Source organism: Medicago sativa, chromosome 1 (genome assembly GCF_051527215.1).
Source record: "Medicago sativa cultivar Bolivia chromosome 1, Bolivia_mono, whole genome shotgun sequence".
NCBI classification, from domain to species: domain Eukaryota; kingdom Viridiplantae; phylum Streptophyta; class Magnoliopsida; order Fabales; family Fabaceae; genus Medicago; species Medicago sativa.
The window spans coordinates 13,130,020-13,142,807 of NC_140749.1; the positions used below are offsets into that span (position 1 = coordinate 13,130,020).

A 12,788-nucleotide genomic window follows, 5' to 3' on the forward strand; every position below is an offset into this window, starting at 1 on the left:
AAATAATTTCACCATTTATATGCAAAAGCATGAGCATTAGACTCTTTTTGGCGAAAAAGAGTGGATAGCCGATAAGACAAATGCTAACAATCAAAGATAATGTGTTAGAATGTGTGTTGCTAGCATTCCTCTAGCCGATAAACTAGTTTGTAACGGATTAGAGAGAAGCCAAAATTAAGTATATGTTTGGAAACCTTGAAAACCACGATAGAAACCCACGTTTACTCAAAAGCTATAACTAGGAGAGTTTAGTAAACGTGCGTCTACCTCAACTTTAACATGAAAACAAACATGCTATAAGGTAAGTTTTTACCGTGAATCCACTTGTTCTATTCAAGATCCAACTCCAATGAACAAGTACAGAAAGAGTGGCCCTCTGCAAATTGAAGTTCCCCTTAGATCACCTCTATCTTCAGCTCTCCTGATTAGAGAAGAGAAGCCTTCTGCACAATAATGAACAAGTACATAGAGAGCAGATCCCCTTGTCTCAAACCACGGTCCAAAATAACAGGGTTAACCACTTCGTTATTAACCAACGTTGAATAGTCAACAGTTTCAACAAACATGATCATCCAGTAAACTCATTGATCGTTGTAAGCAATTTATTATCGTCTAATTGAATTTAATTTTTCTACATTGATATGTGATGTGACCAATTAATCTTCTATCAACTGACAATATGAGATTTCCGATGAGTTCATTTCATGCCTTTAGTGAATATTTTCGTCCATATGCTAACTCGCCATTACCAAAAACTAAAATCAAAATTCACTTCTACATACACACATATCTTTTTTAGTTACACGTAGGGCTGTTCATGGTGCATAAATGAACTGAAAATGAACCACATTAATGGTTCAGTTCAGTTTTTTAAAAACCAATTAAAAAAATTGGTTTATTTAAAAAACAATCCAGTCCGGTTTAAAAACGGGTTCAAAACCGGTTTAATATTTTTGAATCGTATTTTTAACTGAAGCAAGTTTATTTTTTTTACAAAATTAAAGCAAGCTTTTTTGAGTTTTTTATTGAAATATTTTTACTTTTCTTTTTGGTGCACTTTTTTTTTCAGATTTTTTTTCTTCATATTTTTATACTATTTTATAATTTTATAATTTAATATTAAAAATTATTTAAATGAGTAATGTAATATTTATAAAAGAGAGGGTGGCAGGTGGTGGTTCATAGTGGCCGTCAGTGGTGATTCACGGTGGACCTCCGGTAACATTTCAATGGTTCACGGCGGAACATCGGCGAAGGCTGGTGGCGCTCTGACGAGGTCGCGGTGGGTGGTGGCAGCGCCGACGAGGTGAGGTGGTGGCTAACACTTATTTTAAATAATCTTTTAAATGTCCTAGTGAGCTTAGCTCAGTTGGTTGGACAATGCATAAAAATATGCAAGGTGCGGGGTTCAAACCCCGGCCACTACCAAAAAAAATAATCTTTTAAATAAAAAAATTATCCAACTTAGGAGTCGAACATAAAAAAATTATCCACGAACATAAAAAAATTATCCAACTTAGGACCAACTTAAGGAGTCGAACCCAAGATTAAAAAATTATCCAACTTAGGACCAACTTAAGGAGTCGAACCCAAGATTTTTTTTTTTTTCTCTCTCAAATGCAACATCATTTTACCACTACACCAATATGACTTATTTGAAAATTATTAATTTTTTTATATATGAATCTCTTCTGTTTATAACTTTGTATAATTTCTTTACTCAAAAAAAAAAAAAAATTGTATAATTTCCTAAAAATATTATTGGTTAAACGTTAGTAAAAAAATATATTAAAGAGTTTAAAAGAAGTTAAAACTGATTTTTAAATTAAGTTTGATTAACTGAATTGGTTTAAATTAGTAACCAAAAAAAAAAGAATTGGTTTAAATTTGTGGTTCAGTTCATGAACCATTTAATATGGTTCGTTTTTTTTGTAATTCAGGTTGGTTGAGTTTATAGATATAGTTCAGTTAACCACATTTTTGCACACTCCTAGTTACACGTATCCACTTATCAATGTTCTACTTCACTTTACTATTTTTTTTGTCGAGAATAACACATCTTAAATATGGACTCCTTTTTCGGTTACAATGCAGGTGTATTTTTTTTTTTTTTTTTTTTAAGGAACAATGCAGGTGTGTATAAATTAAATTTATAAAAATATACATTTATTTCATTTGAAGTTATTTAATCGAGTATCAAAAAGTTCTTTTTCTTCCTTCAAAAAAAAAAGTTCTTTTTCTTTTTGTTGAAAATGTGTAGTTGATAAACTCTATAAGAACTTTAAATATGACAGTTGGATCGATAAAATTTAATATTTTTGTTTTTATTTACGAGAGTTGGATCGAATTATTAAACGGGATAATTCAACTAAGAGTTGCTCATAGAGTAACTTTTTATTTTTATTTTTTTACGAGAGATGGCTAATTCATTTCATCAAAAATCAAAGAATATCACAGTAAAAATGACTTATCATTATATGCAGCCACTTAGCATAGTTACGAGCAACCATACTAGTCTCTCTCATAACCACCCACATAAGAGTTGTAACAAAAAGTTGACATAAAAGAACACATTGTGTGAAGATAGATCCAAATTCTGTCTCTTGCTGATATACAATAGGCCCCAACCAAACAATTTTAGCTGCAATAAACATTACAAACTCATTGGAATGTTTTGGAAATTTTTATATATTGAATAATGCTATGTATTCAAAATCTATTTTGAATTATTAAAGAAAATACCATGCCTAAATACCACAGGTTTATATATATATATAGGGTTATGTTACAAGCCACCTTCATAAAAAGTAGTGTGGTGTCTTTTATCAAGTCACACCTCAAGGTGTGATTTTCACTTTTTTAGTTATAACTTTGATAAAAGACACCTTCATAAAAAGTAGTTGGTGTCTTTTAACAAATGCTCATAGAGTAACTTGATAAAAGACACCTTCACAAAAGGTGTCTTCTATCATAACCCATATATATATATATATATATATATATATATATATATATATATATATATATATATATTATTTATTTTTTTTTTTTTCTTTTCTGATAAGTGTTACATCCAGATTTGTTTTCATAATTTCATGTAGCTGTGACACCAAAATTAAATTTTTGCACTATCTGTTATGATAAAGATTCACCTTAAAACTCATGGTTTAATGACAATTTGGTTGTTCTAAAGTGTAAATAGATGCATCAAATTTTCACAGTCAAATAATTAAGAAATGTTGATAACAGTTAGTGTAACCGTGACAGAAACTACATAACAATTAACAAATTTAGTATTTGCATAACAGTGTTATTAGTTTTGTTCAGTTAGTAACTTGTGACAAAAGGTTCTTCACATTTAATCTCAGTTTCAAATAAGTAGTCCAACCAGCATCATAGATATAAGAAAGCCGATCCTTAGAAATCAATGGCAGACTCTAAAAATTAGATACACAAGCTTCTATATAAGAAATGTTACATTGAATTTATAACACTGCAACACATTTATATGGTTCCAACTGCTATTCAAACCCAGGAAACATGACAGTAGGAAAAGAGTGTCGTATACGCGAGTGCGTGCGTGTTAATGCTCTGTTGAAGTTCATATTCCAACATTCTCATTGGAAGAAAAACAAATAAAACTGCTCTAAACAGTCGGCGCTTCCCCGCCTTGACATTATTGTCACTTTTTCCTCTATCAAGTGTCAACCAAGTCACATGCACCAAGTAAACTTTAACACAAAAATGTATAATTTTGTGTTTGGAGCCTATATTAAGTAAAATTTTGAATTGTCAAGAGATAATTTATTAAACAGTAGAATGAAATCATGTAGCAGACAGAATTTGACTAATCAACTATCTTCGAGAGTATTTTATTAATTGAATCATTCCTCAAACAGGAAATCATAGCCCCTCATTTTCCTGTAATCTTCAACAGCTTCACACATAAAATCATGTTCTGCAAAGGAAACAACAGTAGTTGATGCATATGGCCTGCATCATATTCATTTAAGTTCCAATTGTTGTGTGATCTTCATCCATTTAGGAGAGAGTTTCATATCGAATTTGATTAAATACTAGTAATAAGCTTTTAATAGATCTCCGACATGCTGTTGAAGAAGCCCTTATCAAGACATAAAACATGACAAAAGTACTCGAACTCGTAGACAGAGAGATATGCATACATATATTGCCAATGTGTAAATGAAATGAAGGATTATATAATATACCTAGATCTTACAAGATAATCCACCATGTATTTTAAATTTCTGGGGACAGTTAAGAGTATTTTTTTTTCATGCAAGTTTCCACTAACCAACGGAATTGGAACCATTTTTTCCTACATGGTGACTCAGAAACCATAATAAGTTAGCCATGAATGCTATTAGCTTGTCTAAATGATGATGACTAACTATTTCGGGCACCTTACCAAGCAAGTGGTTCATGTTACATACCTTTTTTTTTGGTATTCTGCCCTACAATAATCCCTATTGTAGTGACTTACTGAGGTTGATTCATTAGCGACCCCCTCCCCCAAAGAGAAAAAAAAAAGAAAAAGCAACAAGCCGAGACAATGATATAGGCATGATCAAGAAGCTTAATAAAAAAGGATAAAACAAGAAACATAGGTATATTATTGAAGGAATATAATCTAATAGAAGGTAAACCAAAAGCAAAAGCATAGTTCTTTAGTTTAAAAACTAGAAAGCATATAATCAAATAGACCTCTAGGCTCTAGCGATCCATCCACAAACAAAAGATACTTTGCTCCACCATCCTTATTTCCATCTCTTACGGAGAGAGTATGGTTTGTTGAGCAAGTTATATAGTATCATCAGTCAGGAATGTAACCATTGATTGTCTTGCGAAAACATCACCAATATGGATCAGAGTAATATGGTTCTAGCGAAAATTGATTAAATAGCAACATTTCCACCGTTTTTGCAATCTGCTCAACTTTTCCACGTTTGTATAGTTTATTAATCACCGACTTGTAAGCAGCAAAATTAGGTCGGATACCAGCTTTTATCATCACAGCTGCTACAGTTTTAGCATCTTTGACCTCTTGTTCGGTGACTAAATTAAGAGCAGAAATACATGGTGGAATGTATTTGGACGTACGCAATGCATTCTCTGCTGTTTTCGTCATAGAAACCAAACCAGTGCTTGGATTGTAGTTTGGCTTCTCCAATTCTCTATCGAACCAAATTGCTTGTTTAAACTGACCAACAATGCAATAGCCATAGAGGAGATGGCAATGTGTGAGAAAATCAGGTTTGATTTTGGTAACATGAATCATTTCAGAATATAAATCATAGGCTTGATGTACAAGTCTATCTTTGCAGAGTCTAAATATAATTCTGTTATACAGCATGACATGAAAATCATAATCTTGTTCAGTGTCAATCTGTGGTTGTAGTAATAATACTTCTCTCAACAACTGTATTGCTCTTTGAGTTTCTCCGCTATAACGACATAAACCACGGATTAGAAAATAATAACTATCACGGTCCAACCGAAAACCCTTGAGTATGATGTAATGGTAAAACAGCATTGCTTTGTAACTCTCTCCTATTTGACATAAACCTTTTAAAAGATGATTCAAAGTGGAAGTACTAGGATGATGACCGGTGTCGATGATTTTGTTACGGAAAAGAGAGAAAGCAGTAGAGATGTTACCTAATTCAGAGTGGCAAGTGATGAGCATTAACCAAGTATGAATGTCTGGAAAAACATGAAGCATATTGTCGTGGGATAGAGATTCCAATTGTTGAACAAAGTGAAGAATAGGGATGTAGCTGCCTAGATTGAGAAAGGAAGAGAAAACTTTGTTGTAATGAGATATGTCAGAGACACCTTCAAGGATCAGGGTATTGAATTCATAGAGGGCATCACCTTGGAGCTTGATTGCTTCAGAGGGATTCCATGGGGATGAGGATAAGGTAGAAACAAAAGCACGATGAGGAAACAAGTTGTTGATATTATTGGGAATAATAATAGAAGAAACAGCACCAACACATCTTCTTCTTAACATCGACAACATCATTACCAAAATTTTATAAGAGAAAATTGTTTTAGGGAACCAATTATAATAGGATAGGAAGATTTATTTATTTATTTTTTATCGAAAACTAATATTTCCACCTTTTTCAATGGATTTTTTTTTTTTTCCGTCAGGTAGCCTAGTAGCTAGAATTCATAAGGTGAATAAGTGGGGTATCCGGGGTTCGAACCCCGGCCCCTGCATATAATAATGCATTGTCCTACCAACTGAGCTATGCTCACGGGATTTCAATGGAATATTTTACTTTCCAAAAAATCTTTCATACGCTAGAATAAAAAAATTCAATAAGGTGCCTGCAGACATGTTAACACTCCAACACTCAAGTCAGTGTAGGAAATGAGGTCAAATGTGTAAAAGTGTGTGAGAAATGAATCGTACGTTAGGGTGATGCTGAGTCACCCTTTTATAGGAGAAGGCGCGACCGGTTCCCTAGAAATGCGGCGCCTCATCAGGGGGCGTTGGAGGCCACATGTACGGTGCATGCAGGACGGGGGCGTCTTCCAGTGAGGTGGTGTGCACTGGAGCTAATGTGCTTGCTCAGGACGTTGTGTCTTGTTTCGAGGGGTTTGGTCCATGTGTCTTCATGGGATTGACGTTCTAACAGGTCCATAACAGTTGCCCCCAAGCCGTTGTCATCTTTATGGCGCAATGGCTTAATGTGTGTGGTGTTGCTGAAGGCTTCTTCATTCAAAGGCCCTCACAAAAATTGTTGAGGTAGGCTTCTTCTTCATTTCGTGTTGGATCCGGTGGCGGCATGAAGTGGTGAGTGGAGGCAGTTAGCAATAAATGGTTGATGTGAGACGTTTATGACGTTATGTATGTTCAGTTTTGTTTTCCACACGTAACCATCGTGGGTTGCACGCACGTTGGGAGGAACGTTTCACACGCGCACTACTTGAGTACGTTTCATTATTCGAGGCCATTCCAAGCCATTGGATCGTGACTTCTGGTTTCCTTCAATCTGGGTTGTTCGTTTGATTTTCTAGAGCCTATGAACGGGGGGGGGGGGGGGGGGGGGGACTTCCCTTTTTACCTCATACCTGATGTTGGCTTTCTAGTGTTTGAGAAACTCGTTGAGGGATATGGGTTCCTCAAAGCCCATTGCTTTGTGAAAATCGGTTCCTAGCTGAAAACCTCTTTCTAGTAGATACAACTTCATTTTTTTTGTCCACTCCTCAGACTTGCACAACTTCTTTGTTGAACCTCTTGAAGTAGTCACAAAAGGTCCATTCTTTCCTTGGAAGACTGCCTCTGAAATTCTAGTACTTGTAGGACATATGTTCTACGTGATGTCCTGGACAACATGTATGACACTATATGATGTCCAGGATAACATGTACGACAATACAACACAATAAACAAGAAACATAAATAAAGTAAAGTGCAATAAAGAAGAACACAAGAGAATTGGTAACCTCGTTCAGTGCAACGTCACCTACATCTAGATGCATTCAAGCCAAGACTATACAAAACTGGAAGAGTTAATGAGATTGCAGAAATAGTTGAAAGATTGGTATTTTACCAACCTACAAAGGAAATATATTACTCCAGTTCGTTTTTTATAATGAATGAACTATTTAAAGTGGGTTTGTTTCGTGAAGCATTGATGTTACCAGAAGACAATGGTTACATTCCTTATGGAACTATAACTTGCAGAACAACTAAGCACGCTCTCCCCGTAAGATATGGAAATAAGGATGGATGGATCAAAGGATCTTCTTTGTGGTTGGATTGCTAGAGCCTAGAGGTCTATTAGATTACAAGCTACTGGTTACTTAACCAATTATGTTGCAGTACGTAACCGCAATATAGAGATATCTGAGATATCCGCAAAGATATCACAATCGCAATTGCGGTCGCATCAACTGCATTTTACCTCAATAAATGCAATTACCGCAATCTCGACCACAAATGTAATTTAAAACCATAAATCAACTGTAAACTATATGACATATTGCGTGAAAGAAAAGGTAATAACATATAATGCTTCCCAAAAATTTCATACAAAACATATTTTTCCTTTGCAATGTTAATCCAATGTTAAACTACCTCTTCTCCTTTACCATAGGAGAGACAATTGTGGTTGCAATTTCACCACAAATTCAAGGATTGTTGGGTTTCTGCAATCATGTTAGACACAATAACAGCAGCATAGCAATTTTCTCCCAATGTTAACAATCATAACATAACCGCAACCACAATTTAAAACACTTTAACTACACAACTTTTTCTAATTTGAACAATTTTAAACTAACTTCAACAATTTCTACAAGTCAAATCTTCTAATAATTCTTCAAAACAATTAAATATAAAAAATAATAATTAGAAATTGGGTCTAACAAACTTTAAAGTATCTGAAAAATAATACATATGTACCCCGGTTTGTGTATAAATAAGAAATGTAGTATTATGCATTACACTTAAATAATATGTAACCAAAAAATAATAAAGCATGTATAAATACTGAATCATCCTCTAAAGAAAAAAAACTAAAATCATGTCCCGGTTTGTGTCGTAATTACGTTGACAAGGGAACTATACTTTGCACATACTCATGAATCCACAGATCACTTGTTAGATTACATTGAAATTGGTGAAGCAAGTTGCAATCTTTATCGTATATCTTCATTAGATCTTGTTGGAACATTCTATCAAGGACTTGAACATCATCCTTCCCCTTTGAAAGAACGCGTTCAATATCAAGACGGCGATCAAATGAAACATTAATGTTGTATTTCTTAACCCAACCTTGTTGATCTTTAACCCAAATTCTAATTTCAGAAATTGAATCAAAACGATCAAAATTTTTATTAACATAAGCAAGGGAACCGTTAATCTCCGCGATATCATGATGGAAAGGACTATATTGAACTGGAGACTCGAGGAGTTGAAACTGATTCGTGTGGAAGTCAAAGCAGAGAATGTTAAAATCGTGATCATCATGGTTGGGGCCTATAAGCCAATGATAAACACCATTAACTAGAGTATTGTACATGTTAAAACATCTACGACCGTGATATATGATAGTTTCTGAAGGAGGAACAGGTAAAGGGATAATGGTCCATGATTTAGTGCTATGATTATAAAGTTCAGCAAGTGAAAAAAAACTAGACCGAGACCAACGTAAAGGACGATGGATACTGACTTTGACGACTTTGAATTCGTTGGTGTTGGGATCAGCACCGAAACCAATAAATGCTTCATCATCTTCATCTACGACAATGTCATAAGAAGGTTGGGGAAGAAGTTGGACCTCTCTAGTGGTTGGGTTCCACAAAATTAAGTCGTCTTGAATTTGATTCTCCATACAGTCTTGCAAACAGAAAACACCATTGCAATGACCATATGAAAAGATTCTAAGTGGTTTTTTGAAAAACATATTTCCTATTGGATTTAGTGTTGGGTTGTCATGTACGGAGAGAATCGTTATGACTTCGTTTTTTTCTTCATGTATGCTAGATGGAAAGATCATGAACCGATGGTCGTCAGACTGCATGCCCATCTGCATGTGTCTCTTAACGAAATAGGGAGTCTTGATGAGAACATTCCACGATTGTTGTACGCATTTGAAACGCAACAATGATTTTGCCGGAAGCATCACTAGTATCTGTATCTCCAAATCTTCCCTTAGACTCTCACCCATTCTTTTTGCTCTGAAAAACATTAAGATTCACTTTATCAGTTTTTCGTGTTTAGATTTTGATTACAAGCTAGCATTTGTTATTATAACAATGTACGGAATACAAAGCTTTAAGGATGCAGAAATTGAATTCGATAGAGAAAACAAAATTTTGAAACCCACAGATCAATAATATATTTGCTATGATAATCAAATTATTCTTGACTTAATAAGTAATTTTTGAGAGTATCAATAGGAGAAACACTTGTGTGGACTAAGACCAAGAATTTTGGTTTGGTCACACACACAAGATTTTCTCCTTCTCTCTCTTCTCTTCTCTCTTCTACATTTTCTCTCTCTTCTCTCTTCTCTCTTTGTGTGTGACCAAACCAAAATTCTTGGTCTTGGTCCGCACAAGATTTTCTCTATCAATAGATCTCAAAATATATATTTGATGCACGAATATATAAGATTGAGTCTAAGAACTTTCACAATCACATCACTTTAAAAGAATAATTCACATAAGTGTTATTACTATAGAAAATACTATCATATAGTATATTTTTAACTCAACCCGAATATATGGTTTAAAAGATTATACGTTCTCATATAAATTTACATCAAATATTTAGAAATTTTCAAAAAGTAATTTATATCTCAGGAATTAAGGGTATAAAATAAATCAAAGCATTTTAAAAATATTTTTGGCTTTTGTTTGTAATTCATCGATTCAGAAGTTGTATCTCAAGAATTGTTATTAAAATTAATAAATGTCATTTTCTTGTTATTAAAATTAGAGCAAATTACACTAACCTCCCCTAAGGTTTATCTAATTACATTCCACCTCCCCTCTATTTTCTCACTCAACATTAACACCCCCTACTGTTATCTCCGTCCATCCTCCGTTAAAACAAGAACTACTTCATTTTCATTCCATTAAAGACAATGAAAACGCTTCTTTCACTTTAAGATTTACATGTTATCTATTGCTAAAACTGATCCATTGTGGCAAAGTCCTCACCATCCACTTTTGAACAGTAATAAAACTGCGAAATTAATACCAATGCCCATTTTTTCTAAGAGAAGACCATGAAACGGTGCTAATAAAAAGCAAAAAGAAAATAAAAGAAAAAACACATAACTTGAAATCAAGATGTAGAAATAGAATCATGAAACAATGGAAATTAAAAAGCAAAAACAAAATAAGGAATATGTGACTCTATAATCACGTACTCAAGATGGGTGAAGAAGACACAAGATGTAGTAGAATCATTACAAAGGATAGAGACTCCATTCTTCCAAATTGGCTCGTTACTGTGACAACTTGGTTCAATAATTATCATCTTTTATGTTACGATATTTTAATCTGCTCTGAAGCCAGATTCCATCAACAAATAATATCGTATTCAATGATGGAAATGATGATGTTTTTCTTTCTATTAAAAAAAAAAGTTTTTTGTTTTTAACCTAACTGCTAGCAAACAGTGTTAAGCTTCAAAGGGAGGTATTTAACTATTTTAAAAGAACTTAGGGGAGGTTAATATCTATTATAAAACTAGAGGGGGTGTTTTTGTTATTTAGAGAAATCTCAGGGGAGGTAAGTGTAATTTACCCTTAAAATTAACAAGAAAACTCATCACGACTCGTTTTTCATTTACAGCTCATTAATAAATATCATTTTATTCGGTTTAATATTATAATTAGAATTAATGGTTGATTAATAAAACAGTAATGCTTGTTCTCGCGAGAAACCTTATCCCGAAAGCATCACGACCGCTTTGGAAGTTTTCTTATTTAACTGTAGCACTCTCTATTTTATATCTTACCCTCCATGATTTCCACTCATTCCTATCTAACGGCAGCAATTCCTTCACGAGAGGCTCGGGATATTTTGTGTCGCGATGAATAGCAGTGCTGTTAATAAAAACAATTTTATTCAATTGTTCTTTTGTGGCTGCAAACAATATTAACGACATTAGATATCATCAACTATAGAACTTCCTACATACTAACCTCTAGTAAAACATTTTTAGCAACAGATATTATTCAATTGTTCTTCCAACCAAACATAAACACAGAAATTCTACATAGTTGATTAATAAAAACAATTTTATCTTGGCTTACTCGACTTATACCAAGGCTTGTATCTATATATGAGCCAGTACTTTTTACAAATTCTTGGAAAACAATGGAAAGTTTTTGGAAAACAAATTTGCTGAAATGTGTTTCAATGTACCAATAACAATCAAAGTAGGGTCCTTCAAAAAAAAAAAAATCAAAGTAGTGAATTAATTATTGGAGAATAAATTTGAATTTACATGGATAAGAGTTGTTATGCAAGGGTCCTCAACCATTTTATGCTCAACCAAATAAGATAATTGCTCTTCTCCCATATGTTTTTACTAATTCCCGTCAAAAAATAGCCGAGTATGAGTTAACTCACGCAGATGTATTTAGGAAAAGAGCAATTCTCAACAAATAAATCAATTGTTTTCTCATTAGTGGCATGGATTTTTCCTCCCTGAATACAAACACACAAACAAACGAATCACAATACCATAAAAGAAATCTAACTTAGCAGCTCAAACAAATATGACAAATTAAAACACAAATTAAACTTGTTATGGATCATAGCAGTCAAGTACATTGTAACCAAAAAAAATAGCAGTCAAGTACATTCTAAACAAATATGACAAGTTAAATCTCAAATTAAATTATTTTGGACCATAAAACCCATGTACCTTCTCATTAACCATGACCATTTCAATGGGAATTGGTCTGTCACTAAATAACTAAAAATGAATTATGAATTTATTTATTTTTACCAAATATGGATTTAATTTGTTGTATACACTGACGATATGTTTTCTTTACACATTCATCCAATCAAATCACTTTATAAATATAAATGATAATTAGAGTTGAATTTTGAATGGAACAAGTGAATACGATAGTCTGATGGCGTCTAATGCTCATAGATTTGCATATACAATGAGGGGGTCCAAGATCACACCCCTATGATTTTAATCATATGAACTTATAAACTATAAGTAAAAAATGTATCTTGTCAAACATAGTCATAAATCATAATGCTAACATGTTTGC

The 12,788-nt window shown here is 33.5% G+C and overlaps 2 protein-coding genes across 2 annotated transcripts; both read right to left on the reverse strand.

The window, feature by feature from the left end:
• Positions 1-4,611: 4,611 nt before the first annotated feature.
• Positions 4,612-6,064, reverse strand: LOC146952816 (uncharacterized). Its single transcript, XM_085741949.1, has one exon. The coding sequence runs from the start codon at positions 6,044-6,046 to the stop codon at positions 4,874-4,876; it is 1,173 nt and encodes a 390-aa protein (XP_085598075.1). The 5' UTR covers positions 6,047-6,064; the 3' UTR covers positions 4,612-4,873.
• Positions 6,065-8,582: 2,518 nt separating this feature from the next.
• LOC146952817 (putative F-box protein At3g23260) lies at positions 8,583-9,707 on the reverse strand. Its single transcript, XM_085740428.1, has one exon. The coding sequence runs from the start codon at positions 9,705-9,707 to the stop codon at positions 8,583-8,585; it is 1,125 nt and encodes a 374-aa protein (XP_085596554.1).
• Positions 9,708-12,788: the final 3,081 nt, after the last annotated feature.